The sequence below is a fragment of the Bactrocera dorsalis genome, unplaced genomic scaffold (genome assembly GCF_023373825.1).
Source record: "Bactrocera dorsalis isolate Fly_Bdor unplaced genomic scaffold, ASM2337382v1 BdCtg168, whole genome shotgun sequence".
NCBI lineage: Eukaryota > Metazoa > Arthropoda > Insecta > Diptera > Tephritidae > Bactrocera > Bactrocera dorsalis.
Window position 1 is genome coordinate 18,798 of NW_026038219.1, and position 24,332 is coordinate 43,129.

The 24,332-nt window shown below is 36.1% G+C and overlaps 1 protein-coding gene across 4 annotated transcripts; it reads left to right on the forward strand.

Moving 5' to 3' along the window:
- Positions 1–10,826: 10,826 nt before the first annotated feature.
- LOC105225401 (zinc finger protein 546) lies at positions 10,827–24,243 on the forward strand. Of its 4 annotated transcripts, none has more exons than XM_049461935.1 (12): positions 10,874–11,787; positions 14,756–14,889; positions 15,173–15,255; positions 15,338–15,565; positions 16,886–17,046; positions 17,119–17,221; positions 17,269–17,611; positions 17,673–17,837; positions 17,895–18,021; positions 20,491–20,636; positions 20,711–21,624; positions 22,419–24,243. In XM_049461935.1, exons 1-11 carry the CDS (start codon positions 11,662–11,664, stop codon positions 21,378–21,380), a joined length of 2,286 nt encoding a protein of 761 aa, XP_049317892.1. In that variant the 5' UTR covers positions 10,874–11,661; the 3' UTR covers positions 21,381–21,624; positions 22,419–24,243. The 4 variants fall into 4 exon arrangements, with proteins under 4 accessions (XP_029405662.2, XP_049317892.1, XP_049317893.1 ...); XM_011203838.4 differs by having other exon boundaries at positions 10,877–11,787; positions 17,287–17,611; XM_029549802.2 differs by lacking the exon at positions 15,338–15,565 and having other exon boundaries at positions 10,827–11,787; positions 15,173–15,186; positions 17,287–17,611.
- Positions 24,244–24,332: the final 89 nt, after the last annotated feature.

A 24,332-nucleotide genomic window follows, 5' to 3' on the forward strand; every position in this document is an offset into this window, starting at 1 on the left:
CAAAGTGCGGATGCCCTCATTTTGGACTTAAACTTACTCGCAAGGTCCTACCGTCGTTCGGATGGAACTTCGGTCATTACTGTAAAATTCGTTGTCTTAATCCTAACGTTAGATTCTTGCTGTGTTAATAATAGTACACCAACAGACCGCCAATACTCTTTGGTTTATGGATTTGCAGACTGTGTCCAAGATTAGCGGTAATAAAACAAGAAGAAATTTCAATTTCGCTTGCACCGAAACTATATTCCTCTCTCGTCTTTACTGGCGTAGAAACCACTTACGCGGTTATAGCCGAGTTAAAAACAGCGCACCAGTCGTTTCTTCTTTTCGCAATGTAGCGCCAATTGGAGATTCCAAGCGAAGTTGATGCCGGTTTCAAGATAGACGAAATTATCTACGACTTAAAAGTTTTGACTGTCAACAGTGACGTGGGTGCCTTTCGCGAGTGCAACGACTGTTTGTTTGATGACAGGAGATATTTCGTCTTGCCCTTGTTCACTACCATACCCATTTGCTTCGCTACCTTATCCAGTCTGAAGAAAGCAGAACTAACGGCGCGGTTGTTAAGGCCAATGATATCAATATCATCAACAAACATCAGCAGTTATACACTCTTGTAGAAGATGGTATCTTCTCTGTTTAGTTCTGCAGTTCGAGTCATGTGTAGAAGTTCACGCAAGTGAGGAAAGTTCTCTGATTGCCATTCACTTTCTTTTACATATGGCTCAAATAGCTCACGACTTCCGGTCTTTGACCAAATATCATCTGGGTAGCCTAAGAACATCCGTTTAAAGGCGGCCTACAGTGAGAAGGCGAAACATCCTCTTCACAGGGTTGTGCGTTGGGTTTGGGACCCGCCACGTAAACAACGCCCCCAACGAACAGTCAAACACAGCCTCGGTTGACAAACCCCCCTTTTGATGATGGCTAACCGAAACTTTATTACTCTTTAAAAATACAAAAGATTTCTTACAAGACAACTTTATTTTGATGGGTCAGTTTATATGGCATCTAGAACCCATAGTAAATTTGAATTTCGAAGATTGCACCGTCTCCTTGACCTTTAATCCAAGCCAAATTTCGTGAAGATACCTCGTCAAATGAAAAAGTTTTCTATACAAACACCTGCACCAATCGTTCAAATTAGCAGCTTCTTAAGGGAAAAGGGTGGTGTTTAAAATTTCAGATTGATAAAGACAGAGGACCTATATGAGTAGTATATATGTACATACATATGTATATGTCTTAATGGTCTCCGACGTTGCCTTCTGTGTGTTACAAAGTTCATGGCAAACTATACCCTATTCAGGATATAATATTACATATTAAAAAATAATGAAACCTTTTTGAGGGTGGATTTTAGAATAGCATTCCCCGATTTACAAGATATGGGTATGTATGGATAGACGAAGAAGAAGAAAATATAAAAATGAATAAAAATAATGCATTAGCGACCTCCGGCCAATCTGGTAAAAAATAACCCAGGACGATTCAATACCAGGATTTATCAAGATAGAGGAAATTCTGAATGATTTTGCCTTACTCTTCATACGATAATGAATTTTGTATTGACGATATTATACGAGTACTTCTTTTATATATTTTTATTCGTTTGCAAAATATGGTAACACCTATTTTTTGTTTGCTTGCAACCATTTTTTTTTACTGTATAAATAAATGGATTTCAGCGAAAGTTAAATATTGATTTCAAGTTAATTTTGAACTATTTAATACAAACCAACAATGTAGAACCGATTTAGTGGAGTATTAGTGGTTATAAAAGTCAAAAATATAGGTATAAAAGTCATTATACTTTAAATCAAAGAAATACGCACTTAAAAAAACGTCTCACTGAAAATCACATGTCTTAAAAAGACACTCTTTATTATTTCATTCGTTAGAAAATTGTTTGTTAGAAATAGAAAAAGAAATAAGATGAGGTTTATACCGCTACCTACGGTCTAATATGCCCTCTCCTCCATCGCTTGTATTCTCAAAGGTCCGGTACTCTGATGAATTTCTGAAACCTGCTAACCGCTACTACGGTTCTCATCACTATCCACGCAAATGGATCCAAAGGCCTTAAGCCTGCGTCTACAAATTGCTGTGCAATCGAGAATCAGGTGTTCAAAGCGCGACAAGGAGTCGGAATTTGTTTCGGGAGAGGTTTATAATATCCTTGAACCAAGCGAGATAATAACCTCCAAATAGCAGCTTAGTATGGCCAGTATTTCTCTCTACTGGCTCTCTTATCCTCTCTCACCTCCAGCCTGATCACTAGGTGGAGCGGTGTGAGCTCCAGCATGACTTCAAGTGCTGCGTTTTAACTGTGTTATTTTCACATGCCTATTCCACCGTAAGATGGAGAGTAATATATGTATCACCACCTCACTATTTCCGAGTGAGTTCTGGATTTCAGCAGTTAGTTGGTACAAAGCAGTGTTGGTGGACCTTCTTGTTCTTATGTAGTTGAAGTGAGACTAATAGTCCTGAAGGATTTAGAAAGTGAGTAGTATTTCTTTCCTAGCTTAGGAATGGAAGTTACTCTGGCTATTCTCCGCGGTACTGGGATATACGCCTTCACTAAACTATGTATCTCTCATCAACCCAACGAAGTGGGTCAATAGAGCCTGTCGTCCTTATTGCACAAGTGCTATGGAAGATGTCATTTGCCCCTGGTGACTTATAGTTGAAGAAAAAAAACATTGTCCACTTGATTGAGTCAGCGGGAAGTTCGCAAGCAATAGTGCCATTCCCCCTTCCTCTGCGCTGGTCGTATAGGTCAAATCAGCTCTTTAAAGCTAATACTGTGTTAGTCTTAACTCTGGCTAGACTGAGGAGACATTTATTATAATTTGTAGAGTGCTCCTTATATTCCTCCCAGTTTCCAGTACGTGAACTTTATTGAAACGCCTGCGAGACCACCATGGATAGCTTTGTTTTCTGGTGGTCGACTTTAGTGAGCAACCGCAATGCTACACAACTATTATGGACTGATTTGTCGCAGCCAGCCTACTCTCCAGTCCAGCAGGCGTAGCATCGCTCCCTTTCTGCCTCACTCTACCTATGTTGAGCTCTAGGGTATTCCTCGAAACATCCCATTTCGTATTTCTAGGAATGCGAATCGGAGGAAGGTCCCTGAATTCCATTTTCAGTGTAAACCGTATGATCGTATGATCTGATATAGAGGGCTCCTGTCCCTTCATTATGAGATCAGACCTCTTTTCTAGCAGTAATAACGAATTCATATTCTCAATACTTAATTTTTACTTGTTATAAATGCAAGACGAGACTCACCCTTCGCGATGCAGTCCCTGCTGCCTCATTCCATATGGTACGCAATGGCGTTGACGGTCACAGGAAAGGTTCAAAGAGGGATATGTCCTCGTCGCCGCTATCCTCCTCTTTGTCCTCGTCTAGGGTAACTCCCCTTCCCGCCCTGTAGAAGGCCATCTATGTGCTCCTTCTGCGGCAGTAGCAGTCGCAACCTATTAGACAGTAGCAACAGCGGCCTGTTTGACCCTTTTGGTGCCGGAATGAGTGGCACCCCATTTTGCCTTTTGCCGTGTCCATTAACGCAGTGGTTACCAAGCCGCTGAACCTAAAATTCAACCAAAACCTCTCGTTTCGCATGAATTTGTATGACTCATCATCTATGGTGGTGTTGAATCCCCATCCGGCATCTTCTCTGCTGCTGTCAACTATCCTCCAGGATGAGGTATTAATGCCTTCGTTTTAGTTTATGATGAGATCAAGTGCAAACTCGTAGGATTTAGCTGGGATCCCAGGAGGAAACACCGTCATGCTGCGCAGGGGAAATTTTTCTTCACCCCTCTTCGGGCAAAAGAAACGAGTCTCTCCATCCCCCTGACTTCGGAGAAATTTCCGCTAGTCCAGTGGCCGTCTTCTCGTCCTTGCAGTCGAGTAACAGCATTTTTCTTCTTCTTTACTGGCGTAGACACCGCTTACGCGATTATAGCCGTGTCAACAACAGCGCGCCAGTCGTTTCTTCTCTTCGCTACGTGGCGCCAATTGGATATTCCAAGCGAAGCCAGGTCCTTCTCCACTTGGTCCTTCCAACGGAGTGGAGGTCTTCCTCTTCCTCTGCTTCCCGCGGCGGGTACTGGTTCGAATACTTTCAGAGCTGGAGTGTTTTCATCCATCCGGACAACATGACCTAGCCAGCGTAGCCGCTGTCTTTTAATTCGCTGAACTATGTCAATGTCGTCGTATATCTCGTACAGCTCATCGTTCCATCGAATGCGATATTCGCCGTGGCCAATGCGCAAAGGACCATAAATCTTTCGCAGAACTTTTCTCTCGAAAACTCGCAACGTCGACTCATCGGTTGTTGTCATCGTCCAAGCCTCTGCACCATATAGCAGGACGGGAATTATGAGCGACTTATAGAGTTTGGCTTTTGTTCGTCGAGAGACTTTTTACTTTTCAATTGCCTACTCAGTCCGAAGTAGCACCTGTTGGCAAGAGTAATCCTGCGTTGGATTTCCAGGCTGACATTGTTGGTGGTGTTAATGCTGGTTCCTAAATAGACGAAATTATCTACAACTTCAAAGTTATGACTGTCAACAGTGACGTGGGAGCCGACTGTTTGTTTGATGACAGGAGATATTTCGTCTTGCCCTCGTTCACTGCCAGACCCATTTGCGTTGCTTCCGGCATAAAGGCAGCTCCTTTTCGTGCTGTCGAAAGCAGCTTTGAAATCGACGAAGAGGTGGTGTGTGTCGATTCTCCTCTCACGGGTCTTTTCCAAGATTTGGCGCATGGTGAATATCTGGTCGGTTGTTGATTTACCGGGTCTAAAGCCAGACTGATAAGGTCCAATCAGTTTGTTGATGGTGGGCTTTAATCTTTCACACAATACGCTCGACAGAACCTTATATGCGATGTTGAGGAGGCTAACCCCACGGTAGTTGGCGCAGATTGTGGGGTCTCCTTTTTTATGGATTGGGCATAGCACACTTAAATTCCAATCGTTGGACATACTTTCGTCCGACCATATTCTGCAAAGACGCTGATGCATGCACCCGGCAATCCATCGGCCCCTGCCGCTTTGTTGTTTTTCAGGCGGGGAATTGCTATTCGAACTTCTTCATGGTCGGGCAATGGAACGTCTGCTCCATCGTCATGGATTGGGGTATCGGGTTCGCCTTCTCCTGGTGTTGTGCGTTCACTGCCATTCAGCAGGCTGGAGAAGTGTTCCCTCCATAATTTAAGTATGCTCTGGGCACGGTGACTAGATCACCTTTGGGGGTTCTACAAGAGTATGGTCTTGAAACCTTATGTAAGCCACCGCATTTTTTCGTAGAATTTTGGAGCATTACCCCTGACGGCCAGCTTATCAAGCTCTTCGTACTCACGCATTTTGGCCTCTTTCTTTTTCTGTCTACAAATGCGTCCCGCTTCCCTCTTCAACTCTCGGTATCTATCCCATCCGTGTTGTGGTCGTAACGATGCGAGGTAGGCAGCCTGTTTTCTCTCCGCTGCGACACGGCACTCCTCGTCGTACCAGCTGTTCTTTTGCACTTTCCGAAAACCAATGGTTTCGGTTGCAGCTGTACGTAAGGAAATTGAAATGCCGTCCCCAGTTCCCTTATACCGAGTTGTGGACGAGTGCTCTCAGAGAGCAGGAGTGCAAGCCGAGTAGAAAATCGTTCGGCTGTCTGTTGTGATTGCAGCTTCTCGACGTCGAACCTTCCTTGTGTTTGTTGGCGTGCGTTTTTTGCTGCACAGAGGCGGGTGCGAATTTTGGTCGAGTAACAGCATTCCTGATCTAAAATAAACACCATGGAATGAGCCGGTGTACACGCACACTCTGTAAATTTTTGTCCGGGGAGATTTGGGGCGAAGCGTTGTCTTCTAATCGCTGGTAGCTGATTTACGCCATGTCTCTGCGGTCTCGATGGTTCCTGAGGCCTTAATTGGTCGCTTTTTCGTTTTACGTTTTTACTTGTAGTACTCAGTGGTTCAGCCCTTTCACAACCTAGCCTTCCTGACAAGGCGACGCATCTGATTCCCACGTCCAGTGACGGACTCGACTGTTGCTTCTGTACGTCTCTTACCAGCAGGAGATACATAGGTCGCTGCTCTTGCTCCTGCTTGAAGAGAGTTTCACTGCCTTCTTTGGGGACTGAAAGTGCTTAAGGTACTATTTCAGAGTGATACCGCTCATGTCCACGATTCGAGCATAGTCAGGGCAACCTGAACATTCAGCCTCTGGTTGGGGGGCATTCTGCCACCCCGTTTCCTTTTCCTCTTATATGCTCCTTCGGGCCCGCCTCGTTTAGGGCCGTGAAAACCCTTGGCTTAACATGGTGAGCTTCGGGGTCTGGTCTATGTCAAGGGGAACACAGAGTTCCGTCGCGCCAAAGCCCCGCGGTAAGGTTACCGTTACTTCCTAAAGCAGCCGAGTGTTAGGAAGACTCCGTTAAAATAAAAACCATAAAATACAGCACCCTGGATTGAAAGGAGGCAACTCTTACTTATCGTACGCATGCGACCCATGGCAATCCATCTGAGGAGTGTTTTATAGAACCATTCACTCCGATTAAGAGGGATTGAACGACGCCTGCCAATCGCAAGAGTTAAACTGATTTTTATATAACATGACTAATATTTCACTTATTAGGAAAACGTAACTTAAAATATATTCTTGGTAAAAAAAATAACTCCAGTATTCCGCATTTATCTTATTACTCTTACAAAATTAGATGTTACAATTTGTAATCAAGTAACTAATTTTGTCACTTTTATAACCGCATGCCCCTCCGTGCTCCCATTTTCCTTTCATAAAATTTGCAATTCACGATCCCTTTTTATTTTAAGTACAAAATTTTTTTTAATAAAATCTTTTTGCTAAATAAAGTTACTTAAATATTTCATCTGTAATAAAGCAAATATTTTAATGTAATGATGATATCAACAATATGTGCTTAAGTACATATGTTCTATGTTTGAAGGAATATATTGGGAAATTCTAAAATCTAGATTATAGATCTAAAAATGCTCTGTATCCTCCTGCTTTCTTACTTACAATAATATTCTTCTCTATTAATCATCTATTTAGTAAAGCCCGGGGCCAAGGATGTTCTGCCGCCCCCCTTTATCTACCTACCTACAAGTCTCATGAGGTGGTTCGAACAAAAGTGAATTTTTACAAAATATCTTCGATATTAAATATACCTATAAAATTTAGCAAATTCTGATGTTTCAAAAATCTCACAATACGGTTTTTGAGGAAATTGATAGTAAATTTACAAGACATCTTATTGAAAGCCATAGAAAAAACCCATTTTCGCCCTATATCTTGTACACTTTTGACACAATTTGCAAAATATATTTTGTAAAAAAATTTTTCTGAATATTAAAAAACAGCGAAGATTGTTTTGCTGCCCCCAAGACGTTGCGCCCGGGGCGACGGCCCCGTTCGCCCCCCTAGTTACGCCACTGAATAAACATATTGGTAATTGATTACACAGCTCTTTATCAGGAGGATTTCTTAAAGATTAAAAAAGCTGGGTTCGGGATACAGTAGTTCATAGCCAAAATGAAGAATCCTTCTAAGAAATGCTAAAGCAAGTCTGGAAACTAAACACATTTATTCTCATAGTCACTTCTTTTCAAATTTCTCGTTCCAATACTGACGACATATTATTTAGAATTAATTCTATTGATTTAGAATTAATTCGTGCACTCTTAAAATGCCAACGCTAGATCTGAAGAGCTTCAATTTTTATATCAGGACTACCAACTTTACATTTATTTTTATTCGAAAATCATAGCCAAGCTGTCGCTTTTAAAACTTATTTTTATGCTTCAATGCAATGAACTAAAAATATGGTTTTGTTTTGTGTTTGTAAAATAAATATTTTCTTGCAATAAAAGTGAAGAGTCTAGCCATGAAAGTTTATTTTTTCTGCAATTCATTATAACCTTTCTGTTACTACGCCTTGTATTGTTTAACATAAGTATACTACTATTTAGAAAACGTTGACAATCTGGGCACGATTCCGACTACTTTGGCGGAGGGGTAAAAATAAACGATTTTCCGTATAAATGGAGTATGTATAGATAGGGAAGCTTCTCCAGAGGAGGAATATCCGTTTAAAAATTCAAAAATTTGCACTAAGTAAACATGTTATTTCTCTATGTTTCACTAAATTTTTTCACGTTCTTTACACTGTATATTTAAATATACACTCTAAGCCTTGAAATAAGCTCACATTTCACATTTATTTTGCAATTTTTCAGCTAAATTTAGTAATTTATAAATCACTTATCAAATTTATGGCTGAAAAGTCTAGAGTGCTTATGTTTACGAGGAAAACCAGCATTGCCACACCTTAAAAACCAAAACTGAAGGATTTTTCAGCGTTCCACAGCGTTTTCTTTGTTTGTACTTTCGAGTGATTCTTTATTAACTATAAAGAAAAAACTATAAAGATTTTTCAAGCTAAAATTGAATATGCGAACACTTTTCCATATACATAAGTACATATGTATATGAATATATGAATAATATGTGATTTATATTTAATAAACAGAGATAAGTAAAATCGTGCGATAATATTATAATATTATATTATATGTATGTATATGATTGTAATATTACATTTTTATACTATAATAAAATCATCTCACAATATTATAAATTGTTTGTTATATTATTATATAATAATTTATAATTGCGTTCAGAGCTTCTGAATTTTTCTATGTTCACATCGTTTGGACATCTAGTCCAAACGAATGAGCAGTCAGATTTCGCGTAGTACTCCTTTCTGTGTTGGCCGCGCTCTAAAGAAATAACCCTGGCCGAGCGAATACCCGGGGTGACTGAAGTACATTGGTTTGTATTTTAGGTGACCATATACATATGTATATATTATTATCTGTATTTAAAATATGAGTTTGAATGCATAATAACCAAAAAAATATAACCACTTTATATCCAATATTGAAACAAAATTTAAGGGGGTATTCTAGTCTAGAAGCATGAATTTCAGGTAAAATTTAAAGTGTCGTAAAAAGCGGCAATTAGTATTTTTACTATCCAAATTTTTATTAGTTATTTGTTAATTTTAGAAGAGTAGAGAAAAAAATTAAAAACTAAAAAAAGTAAAAAATTTCAAAAATTATGAGCTGACGAAGTGGGGGGTCTCTAAAGATTTCCACGGACCATACCCATGATTTCAACCATCCTAGTTATTGGAAACCAAAATGAAAAAAGATTATTTATCTAGAATAATGTCGCAATGGTCGGAACTACGGAAAAGTGGGAAAAAAATTTTTTTCACAAAATGGCGACTGCCTAAAGAAAAAAGTGTTTTTGGATCACTTTTTCTGACTATTTCAAATTTTTAAAAATAACAAAAATAAAAATTTGGGGATGGGGCTAGTTCCAACCATAGAAAAGCTTACAAAGAAGACTCTATAAAAATTTCAAGTAAATCGATCCAGTAGAACCTGAGAAATCGTGGGTATCGTTCCGAAAAAGTCACTTTTGAAAAAAACGCGTTTAAAGTTTCGCGTTCCGGCCGAACCAGTTTGGATGCCGGGTCAGAAAAATGCCTATATCTCCGAAAATAATTTGAATTTTGAAAAATCCTTTTGTATACATATTCTTGAAAATATAAAAAAAATTCGATTTTTTTTAATTTCTAGACTAGAATACCGCCTTATGTTTTCGTTATAAAATGGATACATTTGGTTATTACATATATCTGTCAGCGATTTCCATTTATTTTTGATGATACATTGGTTTGTATTTTAAGCGACAATATATATATATATATATTATTATATTTAAAATATGAGTTTTGGGTATAAAGTGGTTATATTTTTCGGTTATCATGCACTCATATTGAAACAAAATTTGAGTTTTCGTACTGTACTGTATACTTTACACTTTATTACGTAATATTATTACATAATATTACTTATAGATGTTTATAATATTACTTATTTGCTTAATAAATTTAAAAAAGAAAATAATAATATGAATGAATAGAAGAATTTTTGCGAAAAAGAGGAATTTCAGCGAATTGCCTTATGATCACATGGCAGCGCTCCATTTCGTCGTAATTTTTAATAAACAAATGAGTTTCAAACGAGTGTAAAATGTAATTTTTAAAATAAAGGTTTTTTGGGTAAAAAACCTGTAAAAAGTGTAAAATGTGGTTTTATTTAAAAGATTATAGTGTAATTTAATTAATTTGAATATAAAAATGTGAATAAAGTGTGTTTAATGTGGTGAAATAGCTTCTTGAAATGTTCGAATTTTGGCACTTTAACATCGAATATCTCGTAAACCAAGCATTTGCGGTACCTAACCCTGTATATTTTTTGATCTGGAGGACTTCCTCTTTCCAACGACACCTTCAAATCGCGGCACCAAAGAAATCGGAATTGTGCCACAATCTGAATAGAATTCGTAAACATTTTGTATTTTTAATAATTTAATAATTATGCCAATCCGTTCGTGTGGGTTACAATATCACACTATCGAATATTATATAGCTATGTAAAAATCAAGATCTGAAGGTTCAATTAGAGCTGCCATACTCATAACCAAAATTCAAATGATTGATAAGGTTATGGTATGACCAAGGCGTTGTGGTAGGGACAACACTTGGAAAAATCGTTGCCCGAAAAGTTGGTTCGACCAGCTGTTTATATGGTTATGGTTATGGGGGCTATAATTGAACCTTAACATAGTAAAATTTGGCGACTTCTTTTCCCCTACATATTTGAAAGCACTTTCACCAATTGTCAATGCACCAATCTTTATACACTATGCAACTCTGCATAGTGCTGAATGTGACTGCATCGCGCACCACCTATCCGTGAAAGTTTTCATACCTAAACTCATTTTCCTTCACCATGGATTCATCAATTGTGCTCGTCATAAATCGTAATTAAAGAAATTTTAACAATAAGCAATAGTATAATTTAAATATTTAATCTTAGGTGTATAATTTGAATAAACTTCTCAACATGTATAGAAATAGTAAATAGTGCTGAATCTTTCGCGTTTGTGCTGAATTGACCTCGTCAACACGAAGCGAGACGAAAAACGATAACGATGAGCTCTGAATCCAAATAGGAATTTCAAAATGGCGTCAGTGATTTTTGGTGGAATTTCAGTGTGTGTTTAACTTAGTTTACGCGGTATTTGTACTGATTAAAATTTAATAATTGTGAGAAAAATAATAAATGTGAAGTGGTTTATCGATAGAAAAACAAAAAATAAATAGGAGCAGATGTGCCTTTACTCTTTTAATTAGTGATAATTCGCTTAAAATGGCGTATGCATGCAAAGAAGCGGACTAACTTTCTTTTTTCACAAATTTATAATTTTTACTGCTGGACCAGTACTTGGTTATCTTAAGAAAAGGTGAACAACGTGTTGTTGAATGTTATAACTTGCACTGTTTGCTGCATTTTGTGACAAGTGGCAAGTGGTACAGTCCGAGTTGGGACGCGTTTTACATTTATTCTAATCGCCAGCGTGGGAACATACGGATCATACATACATATATTTTGTCATAATTTTTTAACCATCGTTGAAAACGTCAGAAATCACTAGAGTTAAATTTGCCTATGATAAAGTGAAAAAGGCGGGCAAATCGAGAAGACACTCCAAAAATGTGTGCAGCACACAGTAACCCACAACAGGGCTTCGGCTATACTTGGGGATTCGCAGATAATACCCGTACGGAGTCTGTTCTGGAGATTCCGGCAAATATAAATTACACAGTCAGCAGTGAATCCGTAAGTGATCAAAACAAAAATGCAATGTCTGATTATGTTTTTCCTTTCAGATAGTTAGCGTGTAGACGCGTTTTTGTTTCGCTACCACCAATGTATTGTTTTTAGAGCCCCACTGTCTCAATTGGTGTCTGTGTACAAGCACACCTTAACTCCCCTTCATATCAATTTCTCATATTCTTGCATACTTGTGCACATAGTGCGTGTACTTTTTGAAAGAAATGCATATACATATGTATATCCATACATACATTTTGTATGCAAGTACTACGGTTTACGTGTATGTACCTTGTGTCCATACGTGCAGATGGATGTGTGCGACTATACGTATACGAGGTTTTATGTAACGCCACCATAGTCGTTATCGGCTTCGGTCACACTTTGTCACATGCATGAGTAGTGGACACCATGAACATTGACATTTGTTTTGTATTCAAAACAAGTGTTTGAATTGATAAAGGCTTAATTAAATGAATACTGAATATGTGGCTACCAATGCGTATATACATACATATATATAATAATATATTGAATCGTGGACTAATTTTAAAATGGCGACTGCATAAATTCGCCTCGCTATTGGCAAATAGTAACGAAGGCGAAGATTTGAGCGCAGGGTTGTATTTTTTCGGAGTAACTCGCTTTTATTCTGAAATGATAAATGATTACGTATCGGAATACACTTGTGTAGTAATGCAGTCAATGTCTGCTGTTTAGCAGCGAAATTCGTATGTGGCAGTGAAAAGGCAACACCACACATATCGGTAACAAGTACAAACACTGCTGCATGTATGGTGTTGCTGAATACACACAATGAAACGCATGGTTGGATGTGTTGTGTGTTTTGTGTTGTCGAGTTTTTGGCGCAAAAATATACTGACATAAGTCCAATTGTGGGTAAGATGCGCGCTCTCTAGTTTGGGATTGTGTGTGTAAAAGGAGATATGTGTTTGTTTGTTTACATTTTTCTGTTGTAAGTTATTCTAATTGGTATGTTTGGTTTGTAAGCTGTTGCTTTTTTTTAGGGGGTGTGTAAGGTCTACCACTCTTGGCGCCAGAATATGTTTCAGTATGTACATAGTATGTTTTTTCAGAATTCAAGTATAGATGAAGAGGACCAGTATTACTGGAAAAATGCTAACTTCGTTTGCCCCGAGGCTAGAATGGACCCTTAAAAAACTTTCTATACAAGAAATTGATTTTATTTGGTCGGGTTGTATGGCAGTTGTGCGCTATATGAAATGGTTTCAATACCAGAACTTGTTTCCGATAAATGAGCAGATTTTTGAGGAGAAAAATACGTATGCATATTTTCATAAACCTATAAGAAAAGCTGTTTGAATAACTTGCTTACCTAAAGACGGACATGGCTAAATTAACTCATCCTATCACTCTAATCATTTATATACATTTTTATAGGCTCTTCGATATTTCCCTCTAGGTGTTACAAACTTCATAGCAAACTTATTACTTATTCAGGGCATAAAAAATCACACCGTACAAAGTGGAGCCTTATTTACATACATATGTATGCCTTTCTTTATGCTTATACGAGAAAATGGTCCTCCAGTTTTGTGATATCGATCTGAAATTCTGCACACATTCTTTTTCTCTTCCAGAAGCAGCTCATTTATCAGAACCGCCATAGATAAAAGCTGCCATGCAAAATGAACAAACAAAATCACGCACTTTCATGACTTTTTTTTTTTAGCAAAATATTGTAAAAATGTCATTTTCCGAGTAGACATTCACGTGAATTGTGATCAATTGACTCAAAACGGTTTTACAGCAGCGTTTGTTTGATTTTCTGAATAGCCAGAAGTCACACGGAGCTGAATCGACAAATACCATGGTTGCGGCAGGAAATTTGTTGAAAATTTGGTGAAGAACTCGCGAAGAATCAATGTAGTATTATCGTATGGTGCATTATCGTAGTGCAAAGAATTGTCGGTTCATAAATCTGGCCTCCTGTTATGAATAGCTTCTCGCAAATGACACATAACATCGAACTGTTTGTCGAAAAAATTTTATGATTTTGGAATTAATTGCGCATTTTCTTTTCTTAACCACAAATTATCTTTTTTCAACGGTTTTCAATGAACCTAGTTTTCTAACAATGCCAGTAAGTGTTCTGACTGTTAAATGACGATTCTCAAGCACCTATTTCTTTATAGTCGTCTGATTATCAAAGTTGATGTTGATGGCCGTCCTGGACCTGTTTCGCCGTCAACCCGTTCTCCCCCTATTTGGATAATTTGTACCAATCAAAAACACATGCTCGAGACAAACAATCATAGCCGTAGAACTCTTCCAATACTCTGAACGTTACGGCACTTCATTTCCACTCATCGTAAAAATCGCCGATTGCACTTTTTGAACTTCAGAAAAACAAGCGTATACTAAACACTATTGATTATTCTGATATGGCATTTGACACAGATGTCACTGACAGTCATACCTAGAATAAAATGTTCCCGGAATGTATTTTCTTGCGAAATTTGAATTATGGAATATTCACGAAATTTACCATTGATTATTGTTTTTCAGTTGGATCAGTTATCTAATCCCCGCTTGGGTGGTAAGGTTCAGGTTGGTTGTCATCTAACGACAAGATCAAGAAACGAACTGTTTCGATGCGGCCAGACCATAGGCAGAAAGCTCTTAAATTAGGGGTTTGTTGGGCATGCTAATCACTAACTCTAAATTTCTTCATATGTATAATTGGAAGAATTGGACGTCGGAAAATTTTGTTTTATATTTACTGGAATGTAAAAATGATTAATTTTTAGTTACGCTGTGATTATTCCTGAAATTAATAAAAAAATTTCAAAAATATTTTCCCTTCTAATACATATGTATTCTTATTAACCCAACAATACATTTAGGTGCATTTTAAATAATATATCTTATCTGATTTTATTATTTGCATTTTATATATAGTATTGCACTAAATAAAAGTACGATTTTGCAGATGCCATATTTGCTATCTACAGATGGCTCTTTAACTGTGCAGAAGGACGTTAAAGGTGGATTGACGGCTCAAAAAGGAGGTGTTGTACGACGTATGTTTGTTGTAAATGAACCATTTGCACCAGGACCACAACGGTAAGTTCATTATTTAAGAAAGTATTAGACAAGGCATTCCCCATATAGTTTTTAAATAATTTAGTTATATAATTCCTGAACTCTTGAAAACGTAATGTTTAAAACTTCAAAACTTTTTATGACACCTTAAAGTTAAAACAATGTTTTGCCAACAAAATTTATATTTAGTAATAAAGCAAAACATTGCATTACTTTTTCTTTTGGCCGAAATCGACACCAAAAATTTATGTTAAAAAAATTAAAGAAAAAACTTAACAAACATTTGTATTTTCTTCTATTTCAGGGTCATAACTGCAGGTACTACTACACCATCGGTGGTGAAGAAACAAGACCAACAAGTGCTCAGTATTAACTGCGACAAAAATTGTAAGCATCCAAGTCCATGCACACCAATCGAGTATATTTAATAGTGTTTCAAAACAAACCAAACTATTTGCTTTTGATTTAGACCTACTTGTAGATCAATCAGATCAGTCACACTCTCTGACTAATGGTATCGTCGACACGAAGTCACAGACCATTCTAACGACAACAGCTGGCGCTAAAACGCATTTTAGTCCCATCGGGCCGATTCATCTCACTGCAGAGGAATGCAACGAGATTTTAATGAAACGAGCGCTTGCCGCATCTCAACAGACTCACACGATCACTACTGCAGACGGACATGGGACGACAAGTAAGACTGTAAAAATTTCAAAGAAATTCTAAGCTCCCTCGTCCGTGCCTTTAAACATCGTGTGACGATCTACTTCTCTTTCTACTAATGCATAGGGTTTTGAAAACAAAGACAACAGAAATGCTAACATATTTTGTACTGATCGTTAGAGTTTCGAGTACAAATTAACTTGTCAAATACTGTGTTAGAAAGTGCGTGAAATCAGTTTTTCTTATTTTATATTATTTATTTTGGCACTTCTTTTCGTAATGTGCGATGAAAATTAATTGAAGAAATGCACGCCATATTCAAAATTTTTTGTGCATTGTGTGTGTGTTTTTTTTTTTCAAAAATGTAACATTTTCGTCTCAGTTACATTTCGAAAATATTTAAATTTTTAAACCATAGTTTTACGAAGTTGTCATTATATTATAACATTCAAAATAATAATACAATGGTTTTAATATTGTTTTTGATATTTCTAATTTTTTATCCATTAGGAGAATTAAATTATACATATGTTGGTGTTAATGTGGCTTGGTGTTGGTGCATAAGGTTTTTGTATGCTTAAATTATCATTATCATTTATTTTTTTAATTACGCGTATGTCATAACTATTTTTTGTGTACATATTTTTTAATAGAAGTCATAATCAAACAACTATTTTAGTCACATAAATTTCGCTCTTTGACATAAAATTTATGAGTTATCTCAAATGTAACACTTAAAATAACTGTATGCCATGCATTAAGTATTTATTTTCCTAATTCGGTAAATCCATGTGCGCATTGCCTTCAATATAATGCGTTTACTTAGGAAAAAAATTAGTGATTAGAATTGTTCCAATAACTCAAATTCTGCAATGGTATCATGAAAATATGTTCTTCTCTGGACAAACCAGATTCACTTAGGTCAATTGGAAAACAACAAGTTTCCTATTTTGAGTATTTCATTGCATAACGGTAATTGTTCTAAGCAAATTACCTAAGAATCTAGTTATTTACTTAAATAAATTTATACTTATTTTCATAAATTTTTCTTAAATTAACATTATTTTTAAATGTAATTTTACATTCTGTTCAAAAAAGTCTGGCCTTCACTAAAATATATTCGATCAGTATAGAACTGGACAATTTGTTGCCAAAACGGACAACCGGATCGATTTTTGCAATTGGGTTACTACTGAGCCATCAAACACAATACTAAGACTAACACATTTAAAATCATGACATTAATTTTGTGTTTGGGAAACTTCCGAATGAAATTTAATTCTATATATTAATTCCCAATTTTTCATATTTTCTTTGATTTCTCCTCCGTCTGTAATGCTCATACTCTCAGGTGACATTCTGCCGGGTATATCGGTACAAGTTCAAAAAGTGATTCAAGGTTTAGAAGAGGCGGATGATTCACAAGGGGATACACCTAACTTGAAGTTGGAGCCCGGTACATTAGAGCTATCTCCAAAAACAGAGTTGCAAGATAACATGAATTATAACGAGGTAAGAGAAAGTTTCGCTTGAATATTTGTGTTGTTTCAAGATTGTAGTCATATGTTTTTTTGTACTCAATAGAATGATGCCACAGTTAAGAAGGAGCGACCATACAGTTGCGACGAATGCGGCAAATCGTTTTTATTGAAACATCATTTAACAACACACGCGCGAGTCCACACAGGTATAATTTCTAAAATACAAAATTATATGTTTGATTAAAATTTATAGGCCAAAAATGTATTGTAGGTGAACGGCCGCACGTGTGTGTACATTGTAGCAAGAGCTTTGCACATAAGCACTGCCTCAATACACATCTGCTGTTGCATTCAACTGATCGGCCGTTTCAGTGTACCGAATGCAAGAAAAGTTTTACTTTGAAGCACCACCTGTTGACACATTCACGTGTTCATAGTCGTGATCGGCCATTTGTGTGCCCCGAATGTGGGCGAACGTTCCCATTGAAGCGACATTTAGTGACCCATAGTAAATTTCATGCTGGTGAACGACCATACGTTTGTGAGGAATGTGGCGAAAGTTTTGCTCAGGAGAATCACTTAATAATGCATTCACGGTAAATACATATAACCTTTAATTAAATTAAAATGTTATTTTTACTATCTTTGCGCTTTCAGTTTTCATGGATCGCTAAATCCATTTGTTTGTCCAGATTGCGGAGCTACATTTCCTCGCAAATTTCAATTGGTTAATCATGGCCGCATTCACGGTAAAGTACCACACTCCTGCACCCTGTGTGGCAAAGAGTTCTTGCAGAAGCGCACGCTGGTTTCTCACATGAGGTAATTGCCATTATCACTTTTTGTAAATGTAATGTTAAACAATACACCATTTTTTAGGATTCACACCGGCGATCAGCCATATCCTTGCATTAGTTGTGGTGAGGGCTTTATGTCTAAAGCCGAATTAAATCAACATGTGCGTAATACACACGGGGGCGTAAATCCAAACTCCTCAAACACTGCGGTAAGCATACTATCAATTTCCGCATTCTAATATACTCTTGTGGAAAGAATTTGTTAAAAAACATAAACACAATAAATTTCAATAAGCAGTGCCCTTAGTGGTGAAAATGTTAGGTTAAGTGGACCATATTTTCTAGAGTCGTGAGCCTAATTGCTGGTTTAGTCAAAATCTAAAGTAGTCATACAAAATATGAAAGCCTAGTATACATATACAGTGTCGGACAAAACATATTGGACTCATACCTACGAATTACATTATCATCTCCTATCTCGCAATTATCACTTTAAATGTAAAAAAAATCACTGAGATTTGAAAAATAACTATTTATTTTATGAAAACATACAACACCTTAGAAATTTTTTGACTCCATGACATTGTATACGAAAAAAATTAAACATTCAATATTTAGGGCGCCAAAACATATTGGAATTATGATTGTTATTTAATACTTTATAGCATAACCATTATTATTCGAAATCAGGCGATTGAATTGGCCACTTTAGGACACTAATATTTTGAGCTACGACCCAATTTACCACTAGTTTCGACGAATGCTTTGGGTGGTTATCGTGTTGAAATTATCATGAAAGTGGCATATTCCACTCGGCATGCGGAAGCATCACGTTCTCAAGGGTATCCATGTATATGAAATGATCCATAATACCATTGATTCAATGAAGAGGTCCAACACCAAACTCGGAACAACATCCTCATACTATAATGCCACCTCCATCATGCTTAACCGTACTACCTTGGCAGTATCGGATATCTACTCTTATTTTTGGTCGGCGAACTCTTCTCATTCCGTCTGAATATTTTTTAAATTAAATTTTGATTCATCAAAGAAAATTATTATTTTCCATCGTTTCACTCACCAGTTCATGTGCTCCGGAGCAAATCATAATCATCTTAGTCGATTTTTTCTTGATAAGGATTTTTAGCTTTCCTATAATTTATTAACTCACTTGCACACGCTCCTCTTTGTACAACACCACTGCTAGCTTTGAAATTTAGGTCTTTAATCACACTCTTTGCCAACTTAATCGTGTTCTAGCTTTGGCTCGTCCTCCACAATGGTGAGTTTTCACAGATCCACTGTACCTGAATTTCTTTATAATAAAGCTCGCTGTTGATTTATTGATATAAAATGTGTTGTTGTTTGAATTAAATATTTGTTTTAAGCCACGACCATAATTTCCAATAATTTCTTCTAAGTTTAGAATTTTAATCGTGTCAGAACTTTTTATGTAAAGTCACTTGGTTAAGGGGTTATATCCACTTGCGAGGCAGAAAAAACGCGTTTTTTTGTGAATTTTTTCCAAAGAGGCATTTTATTTTATACATTAATGAAAAAAATGTACTTAAACAGAATTTAATGTACTTTACAAATCAGCGGTTTATTTAAAAAAATATTGGATTTCCTAGATCCTGTAGATGATCTGCGGAGAGACGTCCAAAAAAAGGTGCTTGGCGGTGAGCAAGATATCTCTGGTCCAAATTATCTGAAAACCAAAAACCAAAAATATTTAGTTTTGTGATAAATAAATACAGGTAATGATCGAAGGTCTAGTCAAAATTTTGATTTTTGACAAAATGGCGACGGTTCAAAAAAAAAATTCAGTTTTTCATGAAAATTTTTCACTTCAAAGTGGCTTAAAAAATCGAAATTATTGTCCAAATTCTTATTCCTTCGATCATTACCTGAAAAATATATCTGAGTAAGTCGTGTGAAAATTTCAAACCGATCGGTTTAGCGGTTTCGGAGAAATTTTGCTCACCGACTCTGAAAACACGGTTTTGAGATAAACGCGTTTAAAGTTTCGGGAACGATTTACGATTTACGTGCTCCGCCTACTTTCGAACGCTCGGAAACGTTCTTAGTAATACGCTCATATCTCCGAAACTAATTGTCGGATCGATTTGAAATTTTCAGAGAATATTCTTGAATATATGTACATTCAAAAAATGAAAAAAAAAATCGATTTTTTGAAAATTACAAGTGGATATAACCCCTTAAACTAAAATAATACTGATTTTTATATCGTTCAAATTGCATAGAGAATGCAAAATCGTCAGAAAATAACGGGAATTTCGACGCTTATCGCTAATAGCTGCGACTAGTCCAATATGTTTTGTCGCAGCGAATATTGGGAACTTTATTTGGTATAAAATGTAAACTATTAAAGAATTATAAGATTTTTCATTGTTTTTCTAAATAAACAATATGCCTTTATATTTAATTACTTTTTTATATCCAAAATTATAATTTGGAGTATACGAGAAGTTTTTAGCAATCATAGCCATCAGTCTGTATATAAATAAATATTTTTTTAATGTTCAATATGTACCACCGATCTTTTAGTTCTCAAGAGAAAATCAGAGGCATGTGATTAGTATGAGACACATTTTAGTAAAATGAACATCTCTGTTGTTAGCGAATTTTATACATAAATTAACTTTTCTGAACAGATACATTCTACGCAGCAACATCATACGCAACAACAGACGCAAGGGTCACATCCACAAACCATTACTGTAGTCAGTAATCCAGCGAACCCGGCATTATTATCTGTGGGCGGTGATAATAATGCTGCTCGGCCTCAATTCGGCTGTCGGTATGTATGATTTAGCACCAACAAAAAATAATTGAAGAATTTAAACTGAAATTTTCCTGTTCTCCATTTTGCAGTGAATGTGGAAGTGCCTTTAATAGTAGAGAAGCGTTAGCGCTTCATTTGCGATTACATACAGGTGACAAAAGCCTTATGACTGATTTGTGCGCTTTAACTGCGGCACTGCCTGGCCACTTCCTCAACACCGGCCTTAATCCAGGCGCCACTGTCGTTGCTACCAACCCCAATATAGTGGCTCAGAATACAGTGCCCGTGCAGATCATTTCATCAACCGGACAAGTCATGACACAAACAACATTGGTACAGGCTGCCGCAGCAACGCATCCACAGGGTGTTGTTACTAATGTGCCTGGAGTGATGCATCACCAACAGCCGCAACAGCAACTGACGAATGCAGCGCCACAACAACATCATCCACAGCAACAGCAGGTAACGCCGCCCAAACCAAAGTCACATTTTTGCGCCAGCTGCGGTAAAGGATTTGCCGCTAAGCATGGTCTTATGCAGCATAATCGAAGACATCCTAACGGTGGCTGTACCGTGCGCACACATGTATGCGAGTGCGGCAAGGCATTCTTCCAGAAGAATCACTTGATGCTACATCAGCGTCAGCATTTGGAAACCAAACCGTCAGCTGCTGTCGCTCAACAGCAGCAGCAGCAACAACAACAACAACAACAACAACAACAGCAGCAGCAGCAACAACAACAACAACAGGTGCGTTGATTGCATAGCTAAGCAAAAGATAAACAAAATATAATAAATACAAAAAAGCTGCACAACGCTGTGTAGTCCGCAAAAGAGTAAACCTGCAAAATACGCAAGCCGGCTTTGCAACGCTTCCATTATAATTTTACACGAGCTCGGTAACGTTACGCTGAGACAAATAACCAACGCTTAACATCAAGCCAGAATCCTCATATCAAACAACCACGAAATAAAACTGCATACGCAAAATACTAACATAATGGTAAGGAAATAAGTAAATAAAGTTAATAATATACATACATATTTATATAGAGCACATTTCAAAAGTTGAATGCAATAACTAGACATGATTTGAAAAAACAATCTAGGCTGGCGAAATTTTTGTTAACCTCAAACAATTTGAAATTAATCTTAACCAAACGAGAACCCGCGTAAAGAAAACTTGGTGTTTTATACACAATTTTAATAGTACTTTTTGAGGAAATTAGTGAGAGCTACGTTTGATATTGTAATATTTAACAACATTGTTCCCTTAAAATATTTGTAAATTACTGCGCCGTACAGTCAGCTGAAAAATAATTAATATATAAATTAGCGATCTAAAGCGATTTTCTGTATAATTTGCTCCACTTTATTTCACTATAAACAAGGCGAATTAATGCCTGAAAGGTTATCGCACCTCTTTACGTTATTACCAGATCATAATTATTTACTGGTGTGCTGGACGAATTAGTAATGTAAAACATCTTGTATACTCAAGGTGCAACTATATTATACAAATTGCAAATAATATTGTTAATAGAGATGTTAAATACAACTTTTTACATAACCAGTAAATATTTTAAGTCAAGTTTTGCTGTTTTGTAAAATGATTTGACAATTTAGCTAACGAAAACTTTTTACTTTAACTATAAGTTGTAAGTACCAGAGAAAGTAGGGTTTTTCATTTGGCATTGGATGCACGACTATGTTAATCGTTACTTATTTATGTATGTATATCTATTATATGTTTAATTTGAATTCAAAGTAGAAACAGTTTTTCTTTTTTCCATTTAGGATTTAACACACGAACAGCACAGCCGCTCGCGCAAACAACAACAACCACAATCGGCTATGTTGATAGGCAATCATCAAGCGCTGCACCTGCAAGTTTTGCAAGGCACTAATGCAGCTCAAGTTATTAAGTACGAAATAAATATACCACAGGATAATCAAAGTGGATAAGCGTTGTTAGTGTAGAAATGGTTAATGGTTGATTCATTTTATATTATCACTAACCCAAAGGACAAATTTCAACATTCATATGAATGGCGGCTGGGAGGATGTGGGTTCAAATTGTACGGTACACAGTACGGTACTTGTTTCATTCGTTTAAGTTTATTACGTTTTTAGTATTTAAGCTTTATTGTTTCGCTCTTTATTGTGTGCACACATTTCGCAATGACAGTAGAAATTACTAATTGTTTCTATTTGTGTATATATTTGTTCAATTTAACTTAACTATCTATATCAATTGTAATTTTAAGCCCTCAACCAGACGAGCACACATAATTAACAAATTCCTGTTACTAAGCTAATTTACAGGGGAGATACAATTAGTATATGGGTTGGTTACACATTAAGTCGTGCACAATAAAGGATCATGTGTCTGCGTTAGTTATGTTCCGAGTTCTCTTATCCCTCACCTTTGCCCTTTTATATACATACAATATATATGTATAACGATAAGAGTGCTTAGATTATAAATCAGAAAAGAATTTCACCTTCATGCCGACATTTTATTATAAATTAAAATGTCTGATTAATACATAGTATATACAGTACATGGAATGTATGTAAAAATATATGCAATTACATACAAAAGAAAACAACAACTAATAATAATAATAATAAATACATAATCATGTGCTAGCATGACAAAACATAGTTGTATAATATTAGACTTATGTGCATAAGAAATGAATGAATAGTAATAACTAAATATATATTTTATTATAAGCATAAAAAATTAATGAAAAATAAGAATAAAATAAAAAACATAAAATATTAAAGTACCTTTATTTTTTCACAAACCCGAATACTTTTGCAACGATGGAGTGCAATTTTATTTTATGTTGCTTCTCTTACAACTTTCAATCTGTGCTTTGGACAGCAAGCTTTCTATTTATATTTTTCGAAAATATATACATATATAGTACATATGTATATTCATTCTGATGTACATTATATTCCTGAAAAGTAAAATATCTATTAGAGAACAAGAAAATCAAGTAATTTTGGTTCAGGGTTGCGAGTTTTTTAATTCAAAAATTTCTCAACATAGGAATAAAAATGTATTTTTTAGTCAAAATGTTTGGCATTAAAATTTTAGGTTTTTATTTTCTAATTTAATAGTAAAAATAGAAAATTAAACTTTTAATTCGAGAATCAAAATAAATAATTGATGAACATAAACCGTTTAAATGTGTAGGCATATTCAAGATGATGGCTCTGTGCGAGCTCTACTTCAAAATGGTAGAACTCGCAAACTCGATAAATGTTAATTCTAAAACAATTTCTTTGTTTTATGCTTAATTATGTGTTTGGGATTAAATAGTTTTTAATACCGTATTTGACACAATTTTTCCTTAGTTTATTGTATTTGTTATTAAAAATTTAAAATTATTTCTAATTAAGATATTTGGGTTTAAAATATAAATTACAAATGTTAATTCAATTATTTTTTTAATTGCATTATACGCAACCCTGTTTTGGATGTACGCGTATAATTAAATTGCGGCGTAAATTCTTGAATACGATATTTGTATAAAAATCAATTTGAGTACATTATATTATGTGAATAAATCAGACATTTGTTTTACTACTAAAATTACTAAGTAGAGATTTGCCTTTTATGACTTAACAACGCCACTACATACGATACTACACAGGCTGAAATTTCTTTGGAATAACAATTTGGTGTAATTTTGA